The 21,547-nt window shown below is 43.3% G+C and overlaps 1 protein-coding gene across 1 annotated transcript; it reads right to left on the bottom strand.

The window, feature by feature from the left end:
- Nucleotides 1-749: 749 nt before the first annotated feature.
- On the bottom strand, nt 750-19,834 carry MRPS18A (mitochondrial ribosomal protein S18A). Its single transcript, XM_015857776.1, has 6 exons — nt 19,684-19,834; nt 19,409-19,440; nt 17,415-17,519; nt 10,865-10,988; nt 10,032-10,098; nt 750-1,723 (listed from the first exon to the last, which is right to left on the bottom strand). Exons 1-6 carry the CDS (start codon nt 19,781-19,783, stop codon nt 1,579-1,581), a joined length of 573 nt encoding a protein of 190 aa, XP_015713262.1. The 5' UTR covers nt 19,784-19,834; the 3' UTR covers nt 750-1,578.
- Between the last annotated feature and the right edge of the window lie 1,713 nt (nt 19,835-21,547).

Below are 21,547 nucleotides of genomic sequence, written 5' to 3'. Positions count from 1 at the left end.
ACTCACCTGGAGGGAACGTAAATGAATGCCTGCTGTCACCCATGAATGACGAACAAAAGCAATTTTTGCCTTGGAGTGTTGGTTACTCAAGGGGATCCTGAAGACAGGAGTGTGTTTTGTTTTTCAGGTGTTAGCCTTCACAAAAATTAGTGTGGTCTTTCCAGCTTATTTCACAAAACTTTAGAAAAAAATTAACTGTAGGCATCATTTAGTTGTTTGCAAAACCTTCTCATTTAGGTTCATCTCAAGGCCATGGCTTTATCCAGTGACATTTCTGTTAGCAGAACTCACTGAGTGCAGCTACCTGGGCTAGAAAACACATCTACTTCTGTTCACAGGAGAAGGAAAAATCTTTACCTTTCTGAAGGCCTGTAGGTTTCAAAGCTTCATAAAACAGAGATGGCCAACCCAGAGATTTAAACTCAGTATAGTGAACGAAGTGTCAGTTCTTTCCCAAAGCCACAACATCTTAGCCAGCTCAAAAGGCTAAATTCAGGGCTTCCATTCCACAAAGGCAAAACAACACCACCAACAACAAAACTGACCAACCAACCAAACGAAACAACCTCCCCAGCCAAAAACTCCATTATAAACTAACTTGATTTCCCAGGTAATATGAGTTTATCCCAATCCTTTATTCCTGTCCGTACCAATAAGTATGAACTGATGATTCTGATGCAAGCAGTACATATAGAAGGCTGTGTTGATTTGTAGCTTTCAAATAAGTATCAAAGAAATGGAGCCAATAATGACCCTGATAATTTAATAAGCCTTTCACATAAGGCCCTTAATTAGCACTTCTCAAGTAGAAATGATCAGTGAAAGTTGCACATAGACATTATACAAGAGAAATGGCGCTTTTACTTACAATATGGAAAATTATGCGCATCTGTCAGCCCAAAACTATCCTGGGAAGGACCCTCATCACTGACATGGAAAACATAGAAAATGCATTTATTTGCAAGGAGAAAACGAAGTCCGTTTGTCTGGAACATCAACATTCTGTATTTGCTTGATCCAGGAAGGATGCACAAGCTTGGAATGCTGAAGTGCATGTGCAAGAAATACACGTTTGCCTGCCACCGCCATGTGTTTTCTGCTGCAAATTATGGATAGCACAGATTTTAAATATAGTTAACTTTGGTAGTCATTAACCTAATTTGTTACTGCTTAGGAGACACAGAGCTCCAGGAAGTCAGAGATACAACAGCCCAAATGAGGCAAATCCAAACTGAAACACGTTAAAGGGGAATTACCATTTATTTCCAGGAAAAGAAGGAAACCGCCTTTCCAAACCCAGCAGCAGACTACAGTGACACAGAAGCCTTCAGATCCTTCCTGGCTTTGAGGTAAAATCTTTGCCCCATGCTTTCTCCAAAATCATTCCGAACGTTGAATTCTGCTTTGCTGAATCCCGTGTTTTCCTTGAGGAACAGATCGCAGCTCATTCGCCAGAGGCAATACAGGACACTAATGAGAGTTTCTGAATTTGGAAATTGGAGATACCAACAAACTTGCAAACAAAAAAGCAGAGCAGTGTAAAACAGCTGTGCTCCTTGACTGTGCCAGTTCGGGAATCTAGTGGTTGTAATAAAGGGGCTTGTGTATAAATTTGACATTATCCTTCAGAAGAAGGTGTCCAACTGGCATGGGAACTTTGCACCACTTAGGGCCCCTCTTCCAGATGGGCTTTGCAGATCTGACGGACCAACGAGTCAGATACCTGTCAAAACAACACAAACGTATTTCAAGTTGAGACCGATCACTGAAAAACGGCTTTAGTCAAAGCAGAAGCAGACACTCAATACATTGCCTTTGCCTTTCCACATGCCTCTCTATGAAAGCAGAAACGATGAGCAGAGCTCTCTCAGTTCAGAAGGGAAGCACTGAAAAGGACTATTTGTTTTGGAACTGCTGCGCCTCTGCTGTACTGTAGCCACTGGCACCTGCCTGACTTGCAGTTGTGTAAAACAAATCAGGTGTAATCTCCAGGCTGCTGGCAAGTTGTCCACCTGTAGCTATCACAGAATGCCACATCCCTTCACTGCAGCTAAGTTCAACAGTCCGTCCATCCATTCTCTAGAGGAGGTGCCATTTCAACAGCTTGCCTCAACAAGATAAACTAATTACAAAGGCCAAGTTCAGTGTAAAATAGCCTCTGAAAAAGAACTAGTTTGCTTTCAGTGGATAAATAGGTACTTCTTTTCCACAGGATGGGATTCTGGCCCAGTCTTGCATTTTCATATACTCGAGTTTGCTTTAGCATTCTCTTTATAAGACTATTCCAATTTGCTGCTGCAGGAAGTCAGAACCTGCAATGGAAGAGGTACCATAATCGAATTATCACAACTGCAAATCTCTGTGCGGAGTAACGTCTGGCAAATATCCTCTGCTTTTTTGCCATTTGATGTTTTAGACTTGGCTTTGCAAACTGGCAGGGGATTTCAGATTCAGAATCGGTTACTGGAAATCTTACCCTGCGGCTGGGTGGCCTGGAGTTTTGTTAGGCTTTAAATCTTTCGCTACCAGTAGAGAGGGAACAGAGGTCCTTAGAGAAAGAAGAGTCTTTTCAGACAATAAAGATCCAAAGTAAAACCCCAGCATAATCTGCACAAACAATGCTCCAACAAATTAGAATTTGGAACAGACTGATAAACTTTGTCCAACGATGTTTGCATGCCTGTGTTGAGTAATCCCATGGTCTTCATGTAACCTCAATCAGTCATCCTCTCCCCAAACAGCTTTGTTACCTTTCATTTGCATCATGCAAATTTGAGATATTAAGAACTTTGGACAGAGATCATGTAATGCATTTGTTTGAAGGCATGTGGCAGATTCCCAGGAGCTCCAAAGAAAGCTTGCTATGCCAGGCAGCTACAGACTGTGTAACAGCAACACATTTTCCTAGTACTTTTCTTCTCCAGCAATCCCAAATAATACTGATTGAAAAAATGAATTGCAGTTTGAGGTTCCTGCCACTGAAATGAAGCCACTTCCAAACTGTTTTGCTTTTGCTTTCAGGAGTTTATGATAGTTAGGATGGCAGGAGGGGTTCAAAAGATGGCACGGAACAAAGCTCAGTCAGTTTTCCTCACGTAAATGCATTATATTAGACCCTTTTGAACTTTAATTTTATGCTGCTGCGTTAGTGGAATCCCTTACGTAACAATATGAGGACAAGAAGTCAGAGAGACTCCTATCTCTCATTCCAAACGTAAGGGGAGCTCAAAGAGACCAAACACAGGTCCCCACTTGGGAAGCTGGAAAAGAGCCAATATAAGGCAGCTCTTTTTGGAAGAAGGTGTAGAGTTATTTGACAGGCACACGGGGCTACGTCTTCTCACACTTCCCTTCCTGCAGAGAGAAGTCTGGCTTGATATCACAAGACCGCAGTTACAACAAAAGAAGGAAAAAAAAGAATCTGAAATCATTGTAATGCATCAATATGCCAAGTGCAGTTCTGGTCACGTGTCTGCACGTTTACAGGAAAGCAGTCCCGTGATAATAAATGTTCTCAATGGGAGAGAAGCAAACGCGTGAATGCGAGATACACACCAATGCTGTGTGCAGGTTTAGACAGACAGTGGCTTTTTAAGAAATCCCTCTGTTTCTGTGTGGGGGCTGGAAGTGCACACCCCAATTCTGCATAGGAAGGAGGATTTAGTAATGGCCTGATTTTAAAGCTTTTGTTCTTTCTCCTTTGAGCAGGTCTAATCCAGCCCTCTGGTCCAGCCTTTTAGCTTCCTTTGGGGACTGCAGGCTGGGGCTTTTCATTGTTAGCTGAAACAGACATTTGGACGCTTTCCCTTCCTGGAGCACATTTGCTTTTAGCACTTTAATACTTGCTTTGTCCCAAACTCAAACTTGTCCTATTTTATTTGCTGGTTTTTTTTTTTTTTTTTTTTTTTTTTAACCTTGATTCAGCAATAGCAAAAGCCCAATGCCTGGCAGCACTCGCTCTACTAAGTTTCTTTTCCTCTTTTACTAACCCAAGTTCCTACTGCTTCACAGAACAGATCACTTTTTTTGTGCCCAAGAGTAAAAAGAATCCACAAAACTCATATAGGAGCGCTTCGAAGCCCAGCACATGGGACTTTTCTGTGCACTTTACTGTCCACGTAATCCAGTGCTTCAGAAAGTTGTGCACCCTTTTCTAGCCAAGTCACCCAACTTCCCATTGTAGTGAGCCACCTGGTTTGTCTTGGGCAGCTTTTACAATAACACACAGACATACACTGCCAGATGGTCTAAATTTTCTCAGTCAGCTGAGGGCTGTCGGGCTTCCACGTGGATGCCAAATGCAGCTGGCGTGCAGTCTCCTAACCTGTTATCTCAGTATTCAGAGCTCTCATTCTGGACAAAGGAGGAAAGAAATGTGATCTCAGGGAGCAGCAACCAACCCCAGGGCTCTACTTGCCACCTCGATTGTGGTGGGATCCTAGGGAACAAGCAGAATCCCTAGATTCCAGATACACAAGTGACTAGTTTGGATAAGGCAAGATAGGAATTCTGGTCACATTTCCCTGATTGGAAATGGCAAGACCTAAAATGAATGGAAACAGATGTAATTAGTCAGCCACAGTCACTGCAGTCACCCAAAATATCTGTGGCTCGTAGAAATCAGTTTCCGTGGATTTTATTCTGTGAGCAGGAGGGCCCCAAACCCTTCCCACTGAGAAGCTGCTGTTTAACACCTAAAAATAAGCACAGAAATTCTATGTGCTGGGTAAGAGAAATTACCTACACATGGGGCTACTGCAGCCCTGCATGCAACCCAAGTATGCTGGCGTGGTTCAGGGCTGAACTTCTGAACCCTCACTGAACTTTTTTCAGTCTGTCTCCTGTTTGGATTAAGAGCAGAAGGCAGAGGAAGCACTCTATCAAAGTGCTGGCAAGACTGCCTCCTCCCTGCCACATCCCTTCCCTAGACACTTCTTGGTTTTGCTCACCTGCAGCCACTCCAGCTCTTTGCTCTTTTGAATTCACATGCTATGCACAGAGTTTCCATACAGATGAGAGAAACCACAAACTGCTGGAGTGAAACACTGATAGCAGTGAAACCGGATTCTGCTCTGAGGGATGAGAGGTGTCTGCAGAGCCTGAGAACTTTATAATTCATGAGGAGCTCATAAGGAACCTGCCTCTTCCCCGACACACTGCAAATTCTCCAGTTCATGCGGAGGAAGGACTGGCCTGGATATTAGCTGTGCCAATTTCTGTTCTTCCAGTAGGAAGCTGAAAATGGAATAGTAACTGAGCACTTAAAATCACATACTCATACTCCACATGTACAGCATGTCTTGCTGACAAGAGTACGGATGACTCAGGGAACGTGTGACATCCTTCAGTCCTTTGGGAAGGGAACAACTTCCCAAAGCTGTGCTTTAACCAACGATTTGGGCCTGCCAAGAGAAACACAGTGGTATATTCACGTTAAGAAAGCATCTAGATGATGGCCTGAACTTGGTGTCTGTTCTAGATAGTTAGTCCACAATACCCATGCAGCAACCTCCATGCTGTAAACAAAACTGCTGAGTTGTTCAGGTTTCCACTCCTGGAAAGCAAGGACAGAAGTGTGGCCTGCAGCTGTACTTGACAACTTCCCAAATGGCTTTTTGTGTGTGGTGGCTTGCAAACACAACCCTGGAATCTGCGAATAGCCTGTCACTCCACACAGTGTTGGTGAAATCCCTGAGAATGTCCTCAACCTCATGGGCTACTGACAATGTTTTGTTGCTGCAGCACTTTACTAGAACATGCCAGGCTGGAGCATAAATGAACTCAAAAAGAAGAAGTAACAACAGGAAGTTACAAAAGGAAGAACTCGGACTGCAGCTGAGGGAACAAGCTTTGGCTACAAGACATGTTTGCTTGTAGAATCAACCCTTGGAAACAGCAAAAGTCCCAGAATGGGCCAAATAAATGAACCATAGGGACCAATTCTGTAATGACAGGGGTAATCTTCACTGGTTTCATGCCCAAGTTCTGTAGATAAATATTACGAAAGAGAGGGAGAGGACAGTAGACTGAAGAGTTTATGGATGATGCAGATACTCTGATGACCATATGTCTAAAGTGCCCACAGCAAATAAAGCAGTTAAGCAATAATGGTCATGAGCTATCATCATCAAAAACAAATCAGACAGAATGTGAAAAGAAAGAACTGAATCCTAGAATCCAGTGGGTCTTACCTGGACAGCGTCCCAAATGCAGGGAGTAGAACACAGAGCTGTGGAGTGCCCCTCTGTTAAATTCTGACCCCAAGCTGTTCCACACATCACCCACCACCATGATGGCCAGAGCGTGGCTCTAACTGGATTCCACTTGCACGTTATACCTTGTTTTGCAGTTCCCAATCTTCTTCTCTACATTACATTACATCCTGGATGGATGGATGTGACCACACCCACTCTGTGCTAGAGCTGCGTGACCAAGAACAAGCTGGGATCAGCAGATCACTGCTTCCAAAAGCAGTCTGCACTTATTCTTGCATCCCAGAAACAGGTTAGGAAATGGGGTAAGCTGCCTGTCAACCGACCCAGTACAAAACAGGTAAATTCTTACCAATATGCAGACAATTCTGGGGCATGTGAGAGAGAATGTCTGAAGTATGTGCAATGGAGACAATAAAACCACTTCAGAGAATGTAACAGTGATTCTGCCTGTAAGCACCAGAAAAGCAACTTCCAGGGAAGTAAGAAATCCAAACTTCACATCGGTAGATCAGCTGCAGGGCAGCATCCCTGATCCTTGCAAAAAGGGTGGTCAATGCTTTCTGGAGGAGACAGAGAGCAGAAGTGTCTATTTCAACACTACACACAGAACAGACCCACTGATGGTGGAAGGAAGAAGCCATTACTGCAGGCTGAGCTGGAGAGTGCATAGGCTCATCAAACTAGCGTTAAGGAATGTACATTAGCTGTGTTCTAGTCTTGGAAAAGCTTTAACAAGTAGCCAAAGATGCAATCTGATACAACTGCATTTAACATCACTGCTCATTTTCTCCCCATTGGCATTCCTGGGGCTACAACAGCAGCACAAAATAAAGCAGTTACCTCTCATTTAAACAGAGATAAAGACGACTACAGCAGTCAATACAGGGATCTCAAGAAAAGCTGGAGCTCAAAGATTTGGAAAATACATCACCTAATTGTTCAATACAGCACCTGCTATGATAGGATCCCTGCACTTGAAAACCCAGCAGGCCTTAAATGCAGTGAAGAGAGGCTCTGTTAGGTGGGCAGTTCATTATTATGTTAGACAAGATTACAGGATGACCTGTTTAGGTTCCCATGGCACTGAACACGGCAGCTTGCTTCACTCATGTCCCAGGCCAATTCTGCCCTTGCGAGCTCACTTGCACTCGGCATCACCACAGGCTGAGTCCCCAGTTACCATGGCCTTACAAAGACTTTAAGAACAGTTACACAGGCAAAGGAAAAATAAGCTAGGACAAGTCATTTACAAAGGAAACTTATGAGAATAGCATGGAAAATCCAGGTAGGGGCAGGCATAGTTAAAACTCTCATAGAGCCACACTGGATAAGATTTCCAAGGAGATATGGATTTTCCCCTTTCAGCAGAATGAGACTGTTGTAAAGGACCACAGACGCACTCCTGAAGTACCCCTACACTCTACCCTGGCTCCAGTATTTATTTAGTTCCAGCTCCATCACTACCAAAGCTTCCCATCAAATTTCTTGATCCCTTCCATTGTCTCCATTCAAACCCCAAACACTGCCTATTTCACTGCTTTTCCATCTCCTCAACAATAGCTTTGTTCTCCTCAACCATCTGCAATCTACTTGTTACATTCTCTTGCTGGAAAGAAAAAAATCATGTGGTATAAGGAAGGACTAGCAGCAGGGAAGGTGCGGATACTAATCACTAATTAAAATCTCTTCATCTTAGAGGTGGAGATACCCACTTCCACATAGAACATATGTTGAAATATCCCTTGTTCTTCTAAAATTCTAAGAAACGATTTATAAAATTCAAGGCATTAGACCTGGAGTCCTGGTGTGATTCCAGCAAGATACAGGATTTACCATTTCCTGTCTCAACCTGTTACACAAGGTTGCTATGTGAATACTAACAGCATCCTGGCTTGCATCAGAAACAGTGTTGCCTGCTGGAGCAGAGAAGTGATTGTCCCCCTGTACTCAGTGCTGGTGAGGCTGCACCTCGAGTACTGTGTCCAGTTTTGGGTCCCTCACTGCAAGAAAGATATTGAGGTCCTGCAGCATGTTCAAAGGAGGGCAACAAAACTGGTAAGGGGTCTGGAGCACAGGGCATAAGAGGAGAGGCTGAAGGAGCTGGGAATGTTCAGCCTGGAGGAGGCTCAGGGGATACCTTATTGCCCTCTATAACTTCCTGAAGGGAGGTTGTAGTGAGCTGGGGGGTCAATGCCTTCTCTCATGTCATTAGTGATAGGACTAGAGGGGATGGTTTCAAGCTGCAGCAGGGGAGATTGAGGCTGGACATTAGGAAATATTACTTCTCAGAAAGGGTGGTCAGGCACTGGAATGCACTGCCCAGGGAGATGGTGGAGTCACCGACCCTGTGGGTGTTCAAGGAACAATTGGATGTTGTGTTGAGGGACATGGTTTAGTGGTGGGAGCTATTAGTAATAGGTGAACGGTTGGACTGGATGATCTTTTAGGTCTTTTCCAACCTCGGTGATTCTGTGATTCTAATTAGATAATGTGCTCCACCCCACAGCTGCTGGATAAAAGCAGCAACTAAATAATCCCAAAGACTTTTAAGATACAGGAAAAACAAGGAGTCAAAATATCTGATGGAAACAAGGCTGCACCAAATGTAGAGTCCTCCAGTTTGATTCTCCCCAACACTCAGTGCACAGCCTGCCAGCATCTCAGGGACATTTCCAAGGGCCTGCCTCAGATCTCCATTGCAGAGCATCAGACCTGAAATGCAGGAAGGAGTCTCTGCCCCAAACACTGCAGCCTAAGCTTTCCCAGCAACAGCCCCATGCCCTCTGGTAACCCCATGGCTTGCTAATGCAGGGTTCATAAACCGCTCTGACATCCCCATGGAAACAGAGTGTGAGGCCATAAACAGGGGATTAGCACCTCCTAATGCCGAGCAAAGCGCAGAAGGCGACAGCAGCCTTTAGGTTTGCCCCAAAGGCCAGGGGCCATTCAGTACTGGGAGGGGGAAGACAGCATGCTACACAGGAAGGGCAGGCTGAGGACGAATCACAGCTTGCAGTCAAAAAGGGCAAATGGAGATGGGGCAGTGTAAAACAGGCTTCTGGCAGGCCCTTGCTAGATGTGCAGCCCCCAGCACATGGCTGGTACCCATCCCAAGCACCCTTTCGTCCTGTGTGCAGTTGAGGGCCAGACACCAAAAGGCTGAGAGGGAAGGGACTGTTTATTCTGGAGATGAGAAGGTTCAGAGAGGGTCTCATTAGTGCTTACAAATACCTGAAAGGAAGGTATAGAGAAGACAGACGGGCTCTTCTCTGTGGTGCACAGCAAAAATATAAGAGGCAATGGGCACAAACTAAAAGTGGTGTAATCTATATTTAAGAAAGTACCTTCATAACTGTGAGTGGCTGAACTCTGGAACAAAGAAACCGTGAATGGTCTGTCCTTGGAGATATTTAAAATTTGGCTGGGCATTCTTGGGTAATCAGCAATAGTGACCCTGCTTGAGCAGGAGGTGACTAAATAGTCTCCACAGTACCTGTCTAACCTCAACTACCCTGTGATGCTGTGACTCCATTTCTGTGGCAGCCTTCCATGTCTGCCCTACTGAATATTAATGAGCAGGAGGCAGCTGAAGAAGGGAGGGCAGACTAATGTGTGGCATTCATCCTGTGGCAGTAGACTGATGGAATGAGATGCAGTTTGTCCTTAGAAGTCTAATGCAAGTACTTCATTGCAGTAGATATGTATTCTTTATAAGACCTGTTGCCTAAGGCATGTTTTCGCCAGTTATAAGGAACTGCTTTTCCTCTTCCAATCTATTCCTGAAAAAGAGAGACATGGAAAGACAAGACTACTCACCTGTTCAACTTGGGTTTCCTGGGAACATGCCCTTCAGTAAGTAAAGGCCTGTGGTTTGGCAGTAAACCTGAGACAGAAAAAGAAAGGCGTGAGAATACTTTACAGTGCCTTTGTTCCATCTACAGCATCTACAAATTAGTTATACCTCATAAGCCAGGCAACCCACATCCCTACTGCTAAAACACAACTAGAGCAGAAAAAGTATTCTTTCTTTTGCCACTGCTGAACCTGTGCTCTAGCCAGAGAGAAGCTAGGAGGTTTTGCTGTACACACTATCTAAGAGGAAACACACACTGAAGACTTAGGCTCACCAAAGAGGCTTTTTGAGATGACATAAAGCACCGAAGTCCAATCAGATTCCACTTTCAGGATGAAAATCTGACTATTAAATCTTCAGTCCATTTAACTTGGATAATACTCAAACTGTGTCAACCTGGGACCTGCTCCCAGGTCAAAACAAAGATCTTCTGAAGGTGAATAGGAGACAGGTACATTAATGGGTAGAAGATCAAGCTTATGCTAAAACGTCACTTCAAAAATTGGTGTTTAATCATTAGTTACTATGGATTGAGATATTTCCCTCATCTTTCAGCAATGGTAGACTCATCTAGAGAAGTAAATATGTACTGCTAAGGCAGGAACCAAGACACACAGAAAGCAGAACAAGTATTTTCTTTCTGGTCAGTCACCTTGTCCCAGTACTTGGTGCATGATGGGTTTGCTGGGTGACTAGACACTGAAATCTCACCAGCATAATATGTGGGTGGGAGAGCCCTCTCATGGGGCTCTATTCCCTGCACTAAGGATGTTGTCTGAAGGAGGAGGCGAGGTACCTGCACGGTGCGCCATCTGCACACAGGCAGCAATCTTCTTGTGCTCCTCCAAACACAGGCCTGTGATCCTTCGTGGCAGCATCCCTCCATCAGAACGGATAAACTGGCTCAACAGCAAGACATCCTGCAGAAGCAAGAAAAGGGCAAAACCAAAGTAATATAGCTCCTTTAATTGCTGTGATTCTTAGGTGTTGTGCTAGTCCTCATGCTGTGTACAGAACTCAGTACAAAACAAAGCATGCTTCCCACACATCTCAGATGCAGCTTGTCAACAAGTGGCTTTTGCTAGCCATTACTTTGCCTGCCAGCTTAACTCAGTGAGGTCACTAACATGGTCTGAGTCTTCCCTTGATTTCACTTCTGTAAACACATGATGTCAGCTGCAATCCCTACTACTTCACTGTCACTTGCTCCAAGATTCTGGCTAAGATAATGTGTCCTAGGTACTGAGACACAGTTACACAAGACCTACAGATGGATGTGTTTACACAACTTGAAACGCCATTAAAGCTGCTATCCTAAAGGTCACAGATATGTTAGATCACCTCTGGCCCTTTCCTTGTTCCCCTCAGAGCAGGATTGTTCTCTGCTATCTATTCTTCAAACTTCAAACTTCAGTTTCCCATGGTGGAACTTCCCTCACGGAGGGGTGGAGAACAAGGAAACAGTCCATAATGTTCCATGAAGAAGCTTGTTGTAAGAAAAGAACATGTGCTGATAGGAAAGACCTAATAGAATAAATCACTGCTTTCAATTCTTTGCCTGTGTGTGCACGCATTAGGCTGAGATGTTAAAGCCACATTGCATAGAAGGAGCACTCAAAACACACTGAGGGTTTGGCTGAGATTCAAGAACCATTTAGATTAAACTGCTGTTGACCTTAATTAAGAGCTCTAGAAATGTAAAGCACTTTTAATAAAAACAAAATTAGAGGAATCTCTAAAATCAGATAGTATCACAGGTCTGGGATTACAAATTCCTAAACACAGCAGCAACAGCTGTTGCATGAGTGTCCCATTAACTGTACATAGTAAGCCAGTCCAGCTCTTCACTTCCACACGCACCACCACTGCTAGTGCACCCTCAGATCAATGCAGGCAGGTCCCCTTGACGTGCTGATGTCTGCACAAGTTGACCCAAAGGGCTTCTAGGGCCTCTGTACTTGTTTTTCTCCATCTGTTCACAGACTTGTTGCTGAGAGTTTACTTCTCCATCACTGTAAACATTTTCATAGTTGAGGTAGCTGGACCATGCAGAGGCGGCTCACAAGGCTGGAAGGGACGTGACAACAGACACTTCAACATGGTAGGAATTCAAACTAGGTATATCAGCACTCCATACTCCTATCAGTTTAGGGCAACAGGTGAGAACTGAGAGTACTTGTTGCTCTTCACGATGGGTGACCCCAACTCTGCCTGTTAGAGGCAGGCCTTCTTCCACTCTATATCTAGTCTGTTTTACAAAGGGCTCCCTGAAACATTCCTAGCCTCATTTACTGCCATTGCAAAGACGAACAGTTACAAGTGGAATAAAAATGGGCATTCAGAAGCTACAGCTGTACTGAATTTATAAATCCATCCCTAATGTGTGAGATCGGTTAAACTCTGAAGCGGGCTGCTAGAATTCTGTATGACTTTCAAGCAATAACCAACTCTGCAATATGAGATGCTGATATACAAATGCTGGAGCAAAAAATCCAGAGGTTTATTTTCCCCAATCCCATCCTCACTATTGTGACCACAGCAAACAATTTCCCTCTTCCCTAGCTCCTAGTTCTACCAACTAACATGATCAGGTTGATTTTCAGATCCATCTCCTTCATTTTGTAAATACAAAATGGCTTATCATCCACCATTCACGGCGATGCTGCATCATAAGAACAAGAATAACATAGCTGAGTAATGAGCAGGAAGCTCTCAAGAGGCCATCTGTGGATAAAAGGGAAGAGAAGTGTCTTTGGTCCAGCTAGTGCACTGCCCTGCCAATGAGAACAGTAACCAGGGGATGAGTTGGTGCCAGCTGCGTTGGTGGAAGTTGGGCAGGGGCCAGCCAAGCAATCCAGGGGCACTGACTTTCAGCCACTCCTGAAATGCACTGGATTGGGTCCAGGAAACTGAAGCAAGACTCCATCCCCCTTTTCCCATCTTCTTTAGCTACCCAGTTCTCCAAATAACCAACACCTCAATTTGCCATTTAGCACAAACATACCACTTCCCTAAGTGAGAAAGGGCTGTTCAGCTCAAACTGCCTAGGAAATGAAAAACTTCCTAGGCTTTTCTACTAGCTTGCATTACTCTGTGGGAAAGAGGGAAAAGGGAGATGATGGCAAGTTTAAGGCTGTTCTAGTCTTTGCTACAGTGAAAACCTACTGAGGCCACAGGCTCTAGTGAAGGGTGTGTGTGGTCCAAGTGCTTTCTCATATTACCACCACGCCTCATGGAGTCACAGAGCTGTTATCAAATATTTCCATGCAAAGGAGGGGAGGTGAAAAATAAAGGGAGATAGTGCTTTTTCTCCCACTGGAAAAAAATAAAATAAAAAATCAGGAAAATCCATTTTTTTGTTATTATCTCTGAGCAACAGCATCACCAGCTGACCAGCTCTGTGTGGCAGTCATTTCTCAAGTGAAATCGCTTATGTTCTAGTTGCCACAGCTTCAAATCATACTCATGCCATTTGGCTTGAAATGCTGCATACTCGACAGAAGGTTTGTCCATTTCTGAAGATTCCCACAGTTAACAGAGCAGGTGCCTCTCCCATTGTAATCACACAGATGCATCTTACCACTGGGAGAAAGCAGACAGGTACAGCCAACTTTACGGGGCAGCTGTGGAGGGAAAGTGTGCAAGTACATAGAAGAGTCAAAGAAAAAAATACGTCTGGCAAGTTCTCATAGTGCCGTCATGTTCCATGAAATTCACATTGTGTGCTAATGGACAGCCAAGCCTGTAACCACGGCTTTGCTTTAATCACTGGACAGCTCCCACGAGGCTGGACCCAGATTCCCACCCCTGTAATCTGCAGCATTTGATGAAAACAATTTGGATTGAATTAATCTAGAGCTAACAGGCAAACTTTGCAGTTCAGTTTCCTCTAATTGCTGCTAAAGCAAGATGACATGTTTACTGCCTAACTCAGACTAACGATGGTTGAAGTGGATAAGGAGAAAAGGCAAAAAACAACCAACCAAGCTTGGCCTTCACCTCTAAAAGGCCTGGATGAACTTGCTATCCGTTCATAATAATGTGCTATACAGTGTTTTGTTTAGCAACTGAATAGCAGAGGCATCTCTGCATTTTACTATCAACAGACAATCTGAAAAGCAAGGTCCTTGACATGTTATATGCAATTCATTAATACCTCCCACTTACCACAATAAGATTTGTCTGCGTAGCCAAATTACTACTGGGTTGTATCAGCCAAGTCATTATTTCCAGTTACACAAGAATATACTTCCTCCTTTCACTTTTACTCCGGGGAGCTGTACACCATCCTTTAGATATTTTGTAAGAAGACTGCAGATTCCAAACCAGTTGCCTGACTGTGATCAAAATCGTTTTATTGTTTAAAATCTCCAATGGCTACAAAAAATAAAATCACCTCTAAGTTTTTAGTGGATAGACATACCCGGATCACAAACTGTGGGAATTTGTGCCTTGGGCCCCTTTATCTTGAGCCTCAGCAGAGACTAAGGACTGAACTGGCAATGACAACTGCAGCCCTCCACACCACAGCTGAGGCAAGTTGGAATCATGACCCGAGAGCGCTCACAATGCCTGTTTGGTTGATTAATAACTTAGGAGACATTGGTCCCCCAGTTCTCCGACAGCTAAAGTAACTCATTATGCCACTACTTTAGACTGTGCTAGTTGCCCATCACAAAAGGAAAGTCCTATGAGGTCATATTACTCAGCTCCCTCAGGGGCTAATTCAACACTTCCCTTTTCATAGTGCCTTATTCATTCCAATTACAAGCATCTCAAGCAAAAAAGCTCACACTTTCCCTTCTGTGCAACTGACTGATCTCAGCTTATCAATCTCAAAAGAACCACTGTGATCCATCCATTCTAGTCTTTTTTCAAACACAGGTTATAGTTTATGCTTTATAAACTACCCCGTGTCTTTAACAAAGATAGCTGTTCTCGATTTACTGTCTTTTAGGATAATTCAACCACCAGCGAGTAAATTGTGCCACCATTTAATTACCCACACAGTAATGTCTCTGCCCTTTATTGTTTGAGCACTTCAAGATTCTGCTAGTCATCCCTGCTGTAGCATAGAAAAATAGCAGAGAGCTTTTGTGCAGAAAAGGGAGGTTTTATTCACCTTAACATTTAAAAGCCCATAAATTCTCAACTGGCATTCAAACACATAACAAACTTATTCAAGCAGAAGAGGTGATCTACTCCAGAACTGAAACTTTCCTAGTTCACATCAGGCCCGTGGAGGAATAGCTCTAAATACTGAGGCAGGAACATGCTATGACTCAGATATGCCAGTTCATACTACTATCTTCAGCTTTTTGTCCACATTCTCCTCTGCTCCACAGCAGAAGTACTAGATGTATATATGCAGGAACTAGCCATATATCCTGCATAGCCAGGATGGACACATCCAGGATTCCTCTATTTTTGGGAACAGCCTCAACAATGATTCTAAACATTCTGGCTGCAGGATCTCTCCTCACATTTGGTTTTCTCTTCCCTCTATGCTGACCAGCAGAAACCAGGATCTAAGAATCAAACTGAACTTCAGTATGGAAGAAATGCAAAATCTTCATTCACAGTAAAAACACAGGTAACACTTGACTAACAGTCTCCTTCTAACCCTGGCACACAGTCTCTGCAGCACTACATTATCTAAACCCAATGCTCTGGATCTCAGTGGCTCTGTTATCTATTCACACAATGGAGTCCACTACCATCAACAGAGGCAGAAAATGTTTTCATGGTAATTTCCAAGATCTGATCCTCTGCAGTAGCTCACTTCAATCCTAAGCATCAGTTTATAGTTCCTCTAGAGCTCCTAATGTGAGACTCATGAAACACTTCCTAGAAATCCACAGAGCTAGAACTAGTTAACAATACTGCCAGCTCCTTATATTTAATTGCATGTAACACTGAATTACCCTTTGAAAACTATTTTCCAGTGTGAACGGTTTACTTCAAATAGTTCAGTTTAGCAACCATAAAGAAGCGTGTCTTGCAAGAAATCCCTGCATTCAAACATGGCAACATAAAACAAATTAGATTTGTTATTCCAGCACTTTCCATATCAGAGTTGGAATCACTGACAGCACAGAGACCAGACTATTTTGTGATTCCTTAGGCCTTTTCCATACGTTAAATAAAATCCTTCCCAAGTCAAGTAACATATTTGTTAGTTAAGTCCCCTAAGATCTTGGGGCTACATGCAAGCTGGGCCTACTGTTCTGTACCTAATTCAATGCTTAAGCTATCTCTATAGCTTAAGTATGTATTTGTTTAGCTGTTTTTTTCCCGTTGCCTTGCAGTAGTTATTTGCGAGATTGTCATTAGTACCAAGATATCCAAAGCTTTTAATTTCTGTACGCACTAGGACTGCATGTGAGCAGCTCAGTCATTCTGCAGCCAACAGGGCTTTCTGTTCCTCTCACGTTAATGTTCTTCCTTTCTCAAAGTATTTATTTTCCTCCAGATGTATTTGTATCTCTTTCACCCTAATCCTAGTGGCATTAACTCGCTCTGACTTCTCCGTTACCTTATCTTAGTAACAGCATGTTCTTGTCTGGTTTTCTTTCCTGATTCCAGCACTGAGATTTTAGCGTGGTGGGGGCACTTAGTCCTTTTATGAACTCTGTGTCTGAATGACATTTGGTGAGGCTACATTCGACGTCTTCTACTTCATACTCTCTATTCAATGGCGCTTTTGCTTTAAAGAATTACATACTTTCCCTGCCTTTCCACACTTAGAGTTATTAATACTCTCATTAGCATTTCCTGCAAAAGACATCAATCAAAATCTGTTTTTTTTTTTCTTTCTGTTGCTAAGGGGAGAGGGAAGTCAGCGTGTGTGCTCTACCTCACATACATCAAGGCCTTTAAAATGCATAAAGAATAGTTACCACCTTGGAGAACAATGACCCAAAATGAAACCATGGTGCTCAAGTACACAACTGATTTAATCAAGTTTTCTGGCCTCTCTGGAGTTACAGCAGGCTTGAATCTGATAGCTAAACATCGCATTCCAGCTCTACTCACCTAACCATGCTAAAGAGCTGCTATGCACATTAGAAATACAACTTCTAGGACAAGATGGTCAGAAGAAATGAGCATGTGCATAATTCCAAACCTCCTACTTGATATGAGAAAATCCATTTTTTCCCCAAGGAATACCATCAGCCAAGGCAGGCAATTACTATGTAGGAAGTTATTACACTCAAGGGCAGCAGAGGTGGAATGATCTACTCTGACTATACCCAGCAAAAGAAGAAAGGGGCAGGTTGTACAGTACCCTACATCGGAGAGCAATATTTATCCACCTGTGGGGAATACTATTTCATTACACTTACCACATAATCGTACTTATGCTTCAGGTTCCAGCGACAGATAGGACACTGGCCAGAGGGGTTAGGAGGTGGTGGTGTTTCAGCATCCTCAATAATTTTCCCTTCAATCTAAGAAACAATTCAGAGAATATAATGAACAAGCAAAGATTCCATAGTACAGATACCTAACTTTCTCTGTGATTCGAGGAGTATCTTTCATCAAGTCTATGACATGCTGACCAGTACAGCATGGATGTAAGGGAGCCAGGATTCGTATTACATGACTTACTCATATACTGAGAGACTGAGCACTTTGGGAATGCAAAGGCATTTGGGATAAAAAAAAATCCAAGGGGCACAGAAAATCATTTGACAAACCCTTGTGTATATTTTACTTAAATTTAAGCTAGTACACACTTAATGTGAAGTTCTCATTCTTGCTTGAATTCCATTTATTGTGTATTCCTCTGAACTACTATGCCTTGCAATGGTAGCAACCTGTTAGACAGAAGCCTTAAACATTTTTGCTGGGAATACGAGAGTATCACAAAGTAGCAGATGCATGCTGTGGGCCAAAACACCCATAGGCTTGCTAGATTGTAAACCACCAACATGGAAAACTATGAGGAAAAATCAGGACTGTTAGAAGATGTCTGTTGTGCGCTATTTGACTGCACTTTGCACTTTGACTGCAATTTCACCTTGAAAGTAAATGAAGAAAAAATATAATCAGAATGCTACATCAATTTTTCTTGGCATCAATTTCAACATACAGATTTGGGTAATTATTGACCAATAACTGAGGGCTATCATATTGTTAAGCCACTGAGTTATTATTCTTCCGTTACAGAACTAAGAATGAGTACAGAGGCTTGATGTTCTCAGTATGCTGATGAATTCTGAGTTCCGCTAGGATTCATTCATCTGGTTCATGTCCAGCACTTCCTTTGATACTGATAAAACATACGAGTTCATAAGAAGATGAGCATGCAGATGGATTCAGATAAATCTGAGGTTGAGTTCATAGGAAAAATGGAGTGACCAAAGAATATACTGAGAAATGCATCAGCCCTCTAGTCGGCCAATTTACATCATTTGTTACAAGATTTTCTCATCTATGAGCATAGATGAATCATATGTGGATGCATTAGTACTGATGCATATTACGCAGAAGTATCCAGATCTTCCCTATGATGCACAAAGGAAGTATAAAAAAGTTATACATCTAAACTGTAAGTAACCTACTCCAAGTTTCAAACATGACAGTGCCCACAAATCCAAACATGACACAAAGGAAACCCAGACTTTTAAATGTATAAACAGTTTTTGCATAGCAAAGAAAGAAAATAAAAAGTCCCTTCAATCTTTATTTATGTATAATCCATGCTCTACTCTCACAATGATATTGAAACACCTCCAAGTATCTGTGTTGCCTGTCTTCAAGACACATATAAAAACTTTCAGAAGCAATACTGTTTGAGTATTTAGAGGCTTGCTTTTGACAACGGTTCTTCCACTGATTATTTTCTCCTCATTGGATGCATTACAAAACCTTAACATCACCAGCAGCTGGTGAGGCACATGTTGTGACAAACACAGTGCAGATCAAAGGCAAGCGGCACGTGTGTCATACAGCCGGCACTGAGCAACTCTGCAGTCAGGCAAACTTTGGCCATGCCTGCTCACGCTAACCATGGGGCTGAGATGATGACAAGTGTCAGGGCTCCCAGTTTTATCGGGTATTACCACACAAGAGGTCTGGGTAGCCCTGACCGCAGCCCTCCATCACCTTGCTCAGCAGCAGGGTGACGACCCAGGCTTTCTGTGGCCAACCGGCTTAACTACACTTGTAACGCCCTCTTTCTTTTGTTTGGCCTTCACAGGCTGCGGTGTCGTTTGGGCAGAAAGCCGACCCTTTCACCCTCCCCTTTCGGAGCCAACAGGCTTATTCCCCACTGCAGAAAGAAGAATTAACAGCATCAGCTGTTAACGAGAAAGAAGTAGGGATAGAGACTTACTATGGTCGTGTTGCCTTCAGTCACCTCCACGACTACACAGAACAAAAATAAAGGAGAAAAAGAGAAGAAAACAAAATGAGACTCATTCCTCCTTAACGGAAATTAAGAAGAAAAAGAAAAAAAAACCACTAGGTGATGGTGAAACAGCGTAGTTCCACCGCAGTGAGAGACCACAGCGAGAGGCTGCCGGGGGTCGGGGCAATACAGAACGATCCCGGAGCACTGCCCCGACCCCCCCGAACAGCCCCTTTGTAGACGGCCACTCGTGCACTCACCCTCCCGGAGGGTTCTAGCCGGTGGTGCGACCCAGCCGCTTCCCCAGAGCCCGGCGAACAGCCGCCTAAACGCCCCCCGCAGCAAGCTGGGTGCCGCCATCTTGGCGTCGCCCTCAGTGCCGTCACTCCCGCTTCCGCCGGCGGGAAGGCGGGCTCTCGGGCGCCATGTTGAGGCTCTTTCCCTCCCTTAGCACCTGAGGGGGGAGAGTAGTATGAATAAGAGTGGTATGAAGAGAAGGGCTGTTGCTGCTTTGAGGTTCTTTTGACTCTTCAATTGATCTATAACCGATAGCAAAATTCATCCAACGAGTTTCCTCAAATGCTTGTTTGCTGAAAATAGGTGTGTGTTGATGCCATTTGCTTGTACTGGTGGTCTACGGTGCTCATGCAAAACATTGTGTACATTTTTTACTAAGTTTCTAGCTGAAATGTGATGTAAAATATAAATTGTGACCTTAATGTAGCAATGTAGCATACAACAAAATGTGCAATGAACTGCGATCATCCTGTCTCAGGAGGTCTTCCATCACCTTCCTCTTGTTTGTTACACTTGCTTCTTGTTACAGTGTAGTATGAAAGCAAATGCTTTGCAAGGGACTACACTTCCTATTTTACAGGTTCTTCAGGTGCTATCACCATCTCTTTAGTTTGTAGAATGGGTTACCAGACCAGAAATTAATGGAAATCCCTTTCCGTGGCAGTTCTAAGTCCGCAACTCCAAGACTTTTCTGAAGAAATCAGAATGAAGGCAGGGCTTCTTCTTCAGGACTTGCCGTGCTCAATGCCAAGCAATGGAAACTGGGTCATCCCAGTTATTCAGACAGCAAATTGAGTAAGAATGCTGACTGGAACATAACTATTCCTCTCTTGCTGCATTACGCTATATAATGTCCTCCAGAAGCAGAGTGATTTTCAGCTTGTCCAAAGCTTAGAAATAAAATCCAAACAAAATATCTACTGCCATCCAGACTGAAGATAATTTCCTTATGAGGAAAAAGGAACATTGCTAAACACTGTGATGTAGAAATGTCACATTTTTATATAGAGAATTTTATCCCAATGGAAGGAGTTTGGCTATGACAGCCTGACAGGAGAGTTTATTCAGTGTCTTAAACCCAGTTTCCTCCATTTGTCTCACGTGAAGGGGAAAACTGAAGGGCTGACTGCTTCAATGGGATATAAACCAACCATTGGTAGGAGCACAGTGCTGGCTCACCATGGTAAAAGATCGAGAGGGCTGGTGCTGGTCAAGGGCTTCACCATGTCATTTGACTTTCATTGCTGATATTTAAGCAGCACTGTGGGTTTTGTTCTGATAAAGGCAGCCAATGTGGTGATAGTTCAAATAACATTAGGTGCTCCACTTGCTTCTCTCACCTTCAGACAAGCGCTGTCCCTAATAGTAATTTAAGTGACACATAATTTAAAGCAAAGAAGGAAAACAGTTGCTTTCATAAATAATTTTTTTTGGGTAGAGTGAATCCTCTCCATCTCCAAGAAATTTTCTTTGCCTTCAGAGTGTTTTCTAGAACCATCAGCAATGCGGACCATTTTGTCCAAAGGAGACAAATAAAGTTTGTGCCAACTTGGGTTGAAGCCCATTGTTTCTTTCCAAGTTTGGAAATCTGACATATTTTTGATTTCTTACAGATAATTTCTGAATGTGTTTATTTCATCCAGCCCTTTTATTCTGGGGTAAAATAAAAAATAATCCTGAGTACTATGTCTGTGTACAAAAGAAAAGCAAATGACTTGCTTTCTGCAAGTAATTTCAGCCATGCTCTGTGTTTTGTCAGCACTGCAGAGGGTGGTCCAGCTTAGATAGAAGCAGACATTTCTAAGGAATGGAATGGGATGTCACCGA

This window comes from Coturnix japonica, chromosome 3 (assembly GCF_001577835.2).
Source record: "Coturnix japonica isolate 7356 chromosome 3, Coturnix japonica 2.1, whole genome shotgun sequence".
In the NCBI taxonomy this organism is placed as follows: Eukaryota; Metazoa; Chordata; class Aves; order Galliformes; family Phasianidae; genus Coturnix; species Coturnix japonica.
The sequence above is the reverse complement of the archived record's forward strand: the minus strand, read 5'-3'. Positions and strand labels throughout refer to the sequence as shown.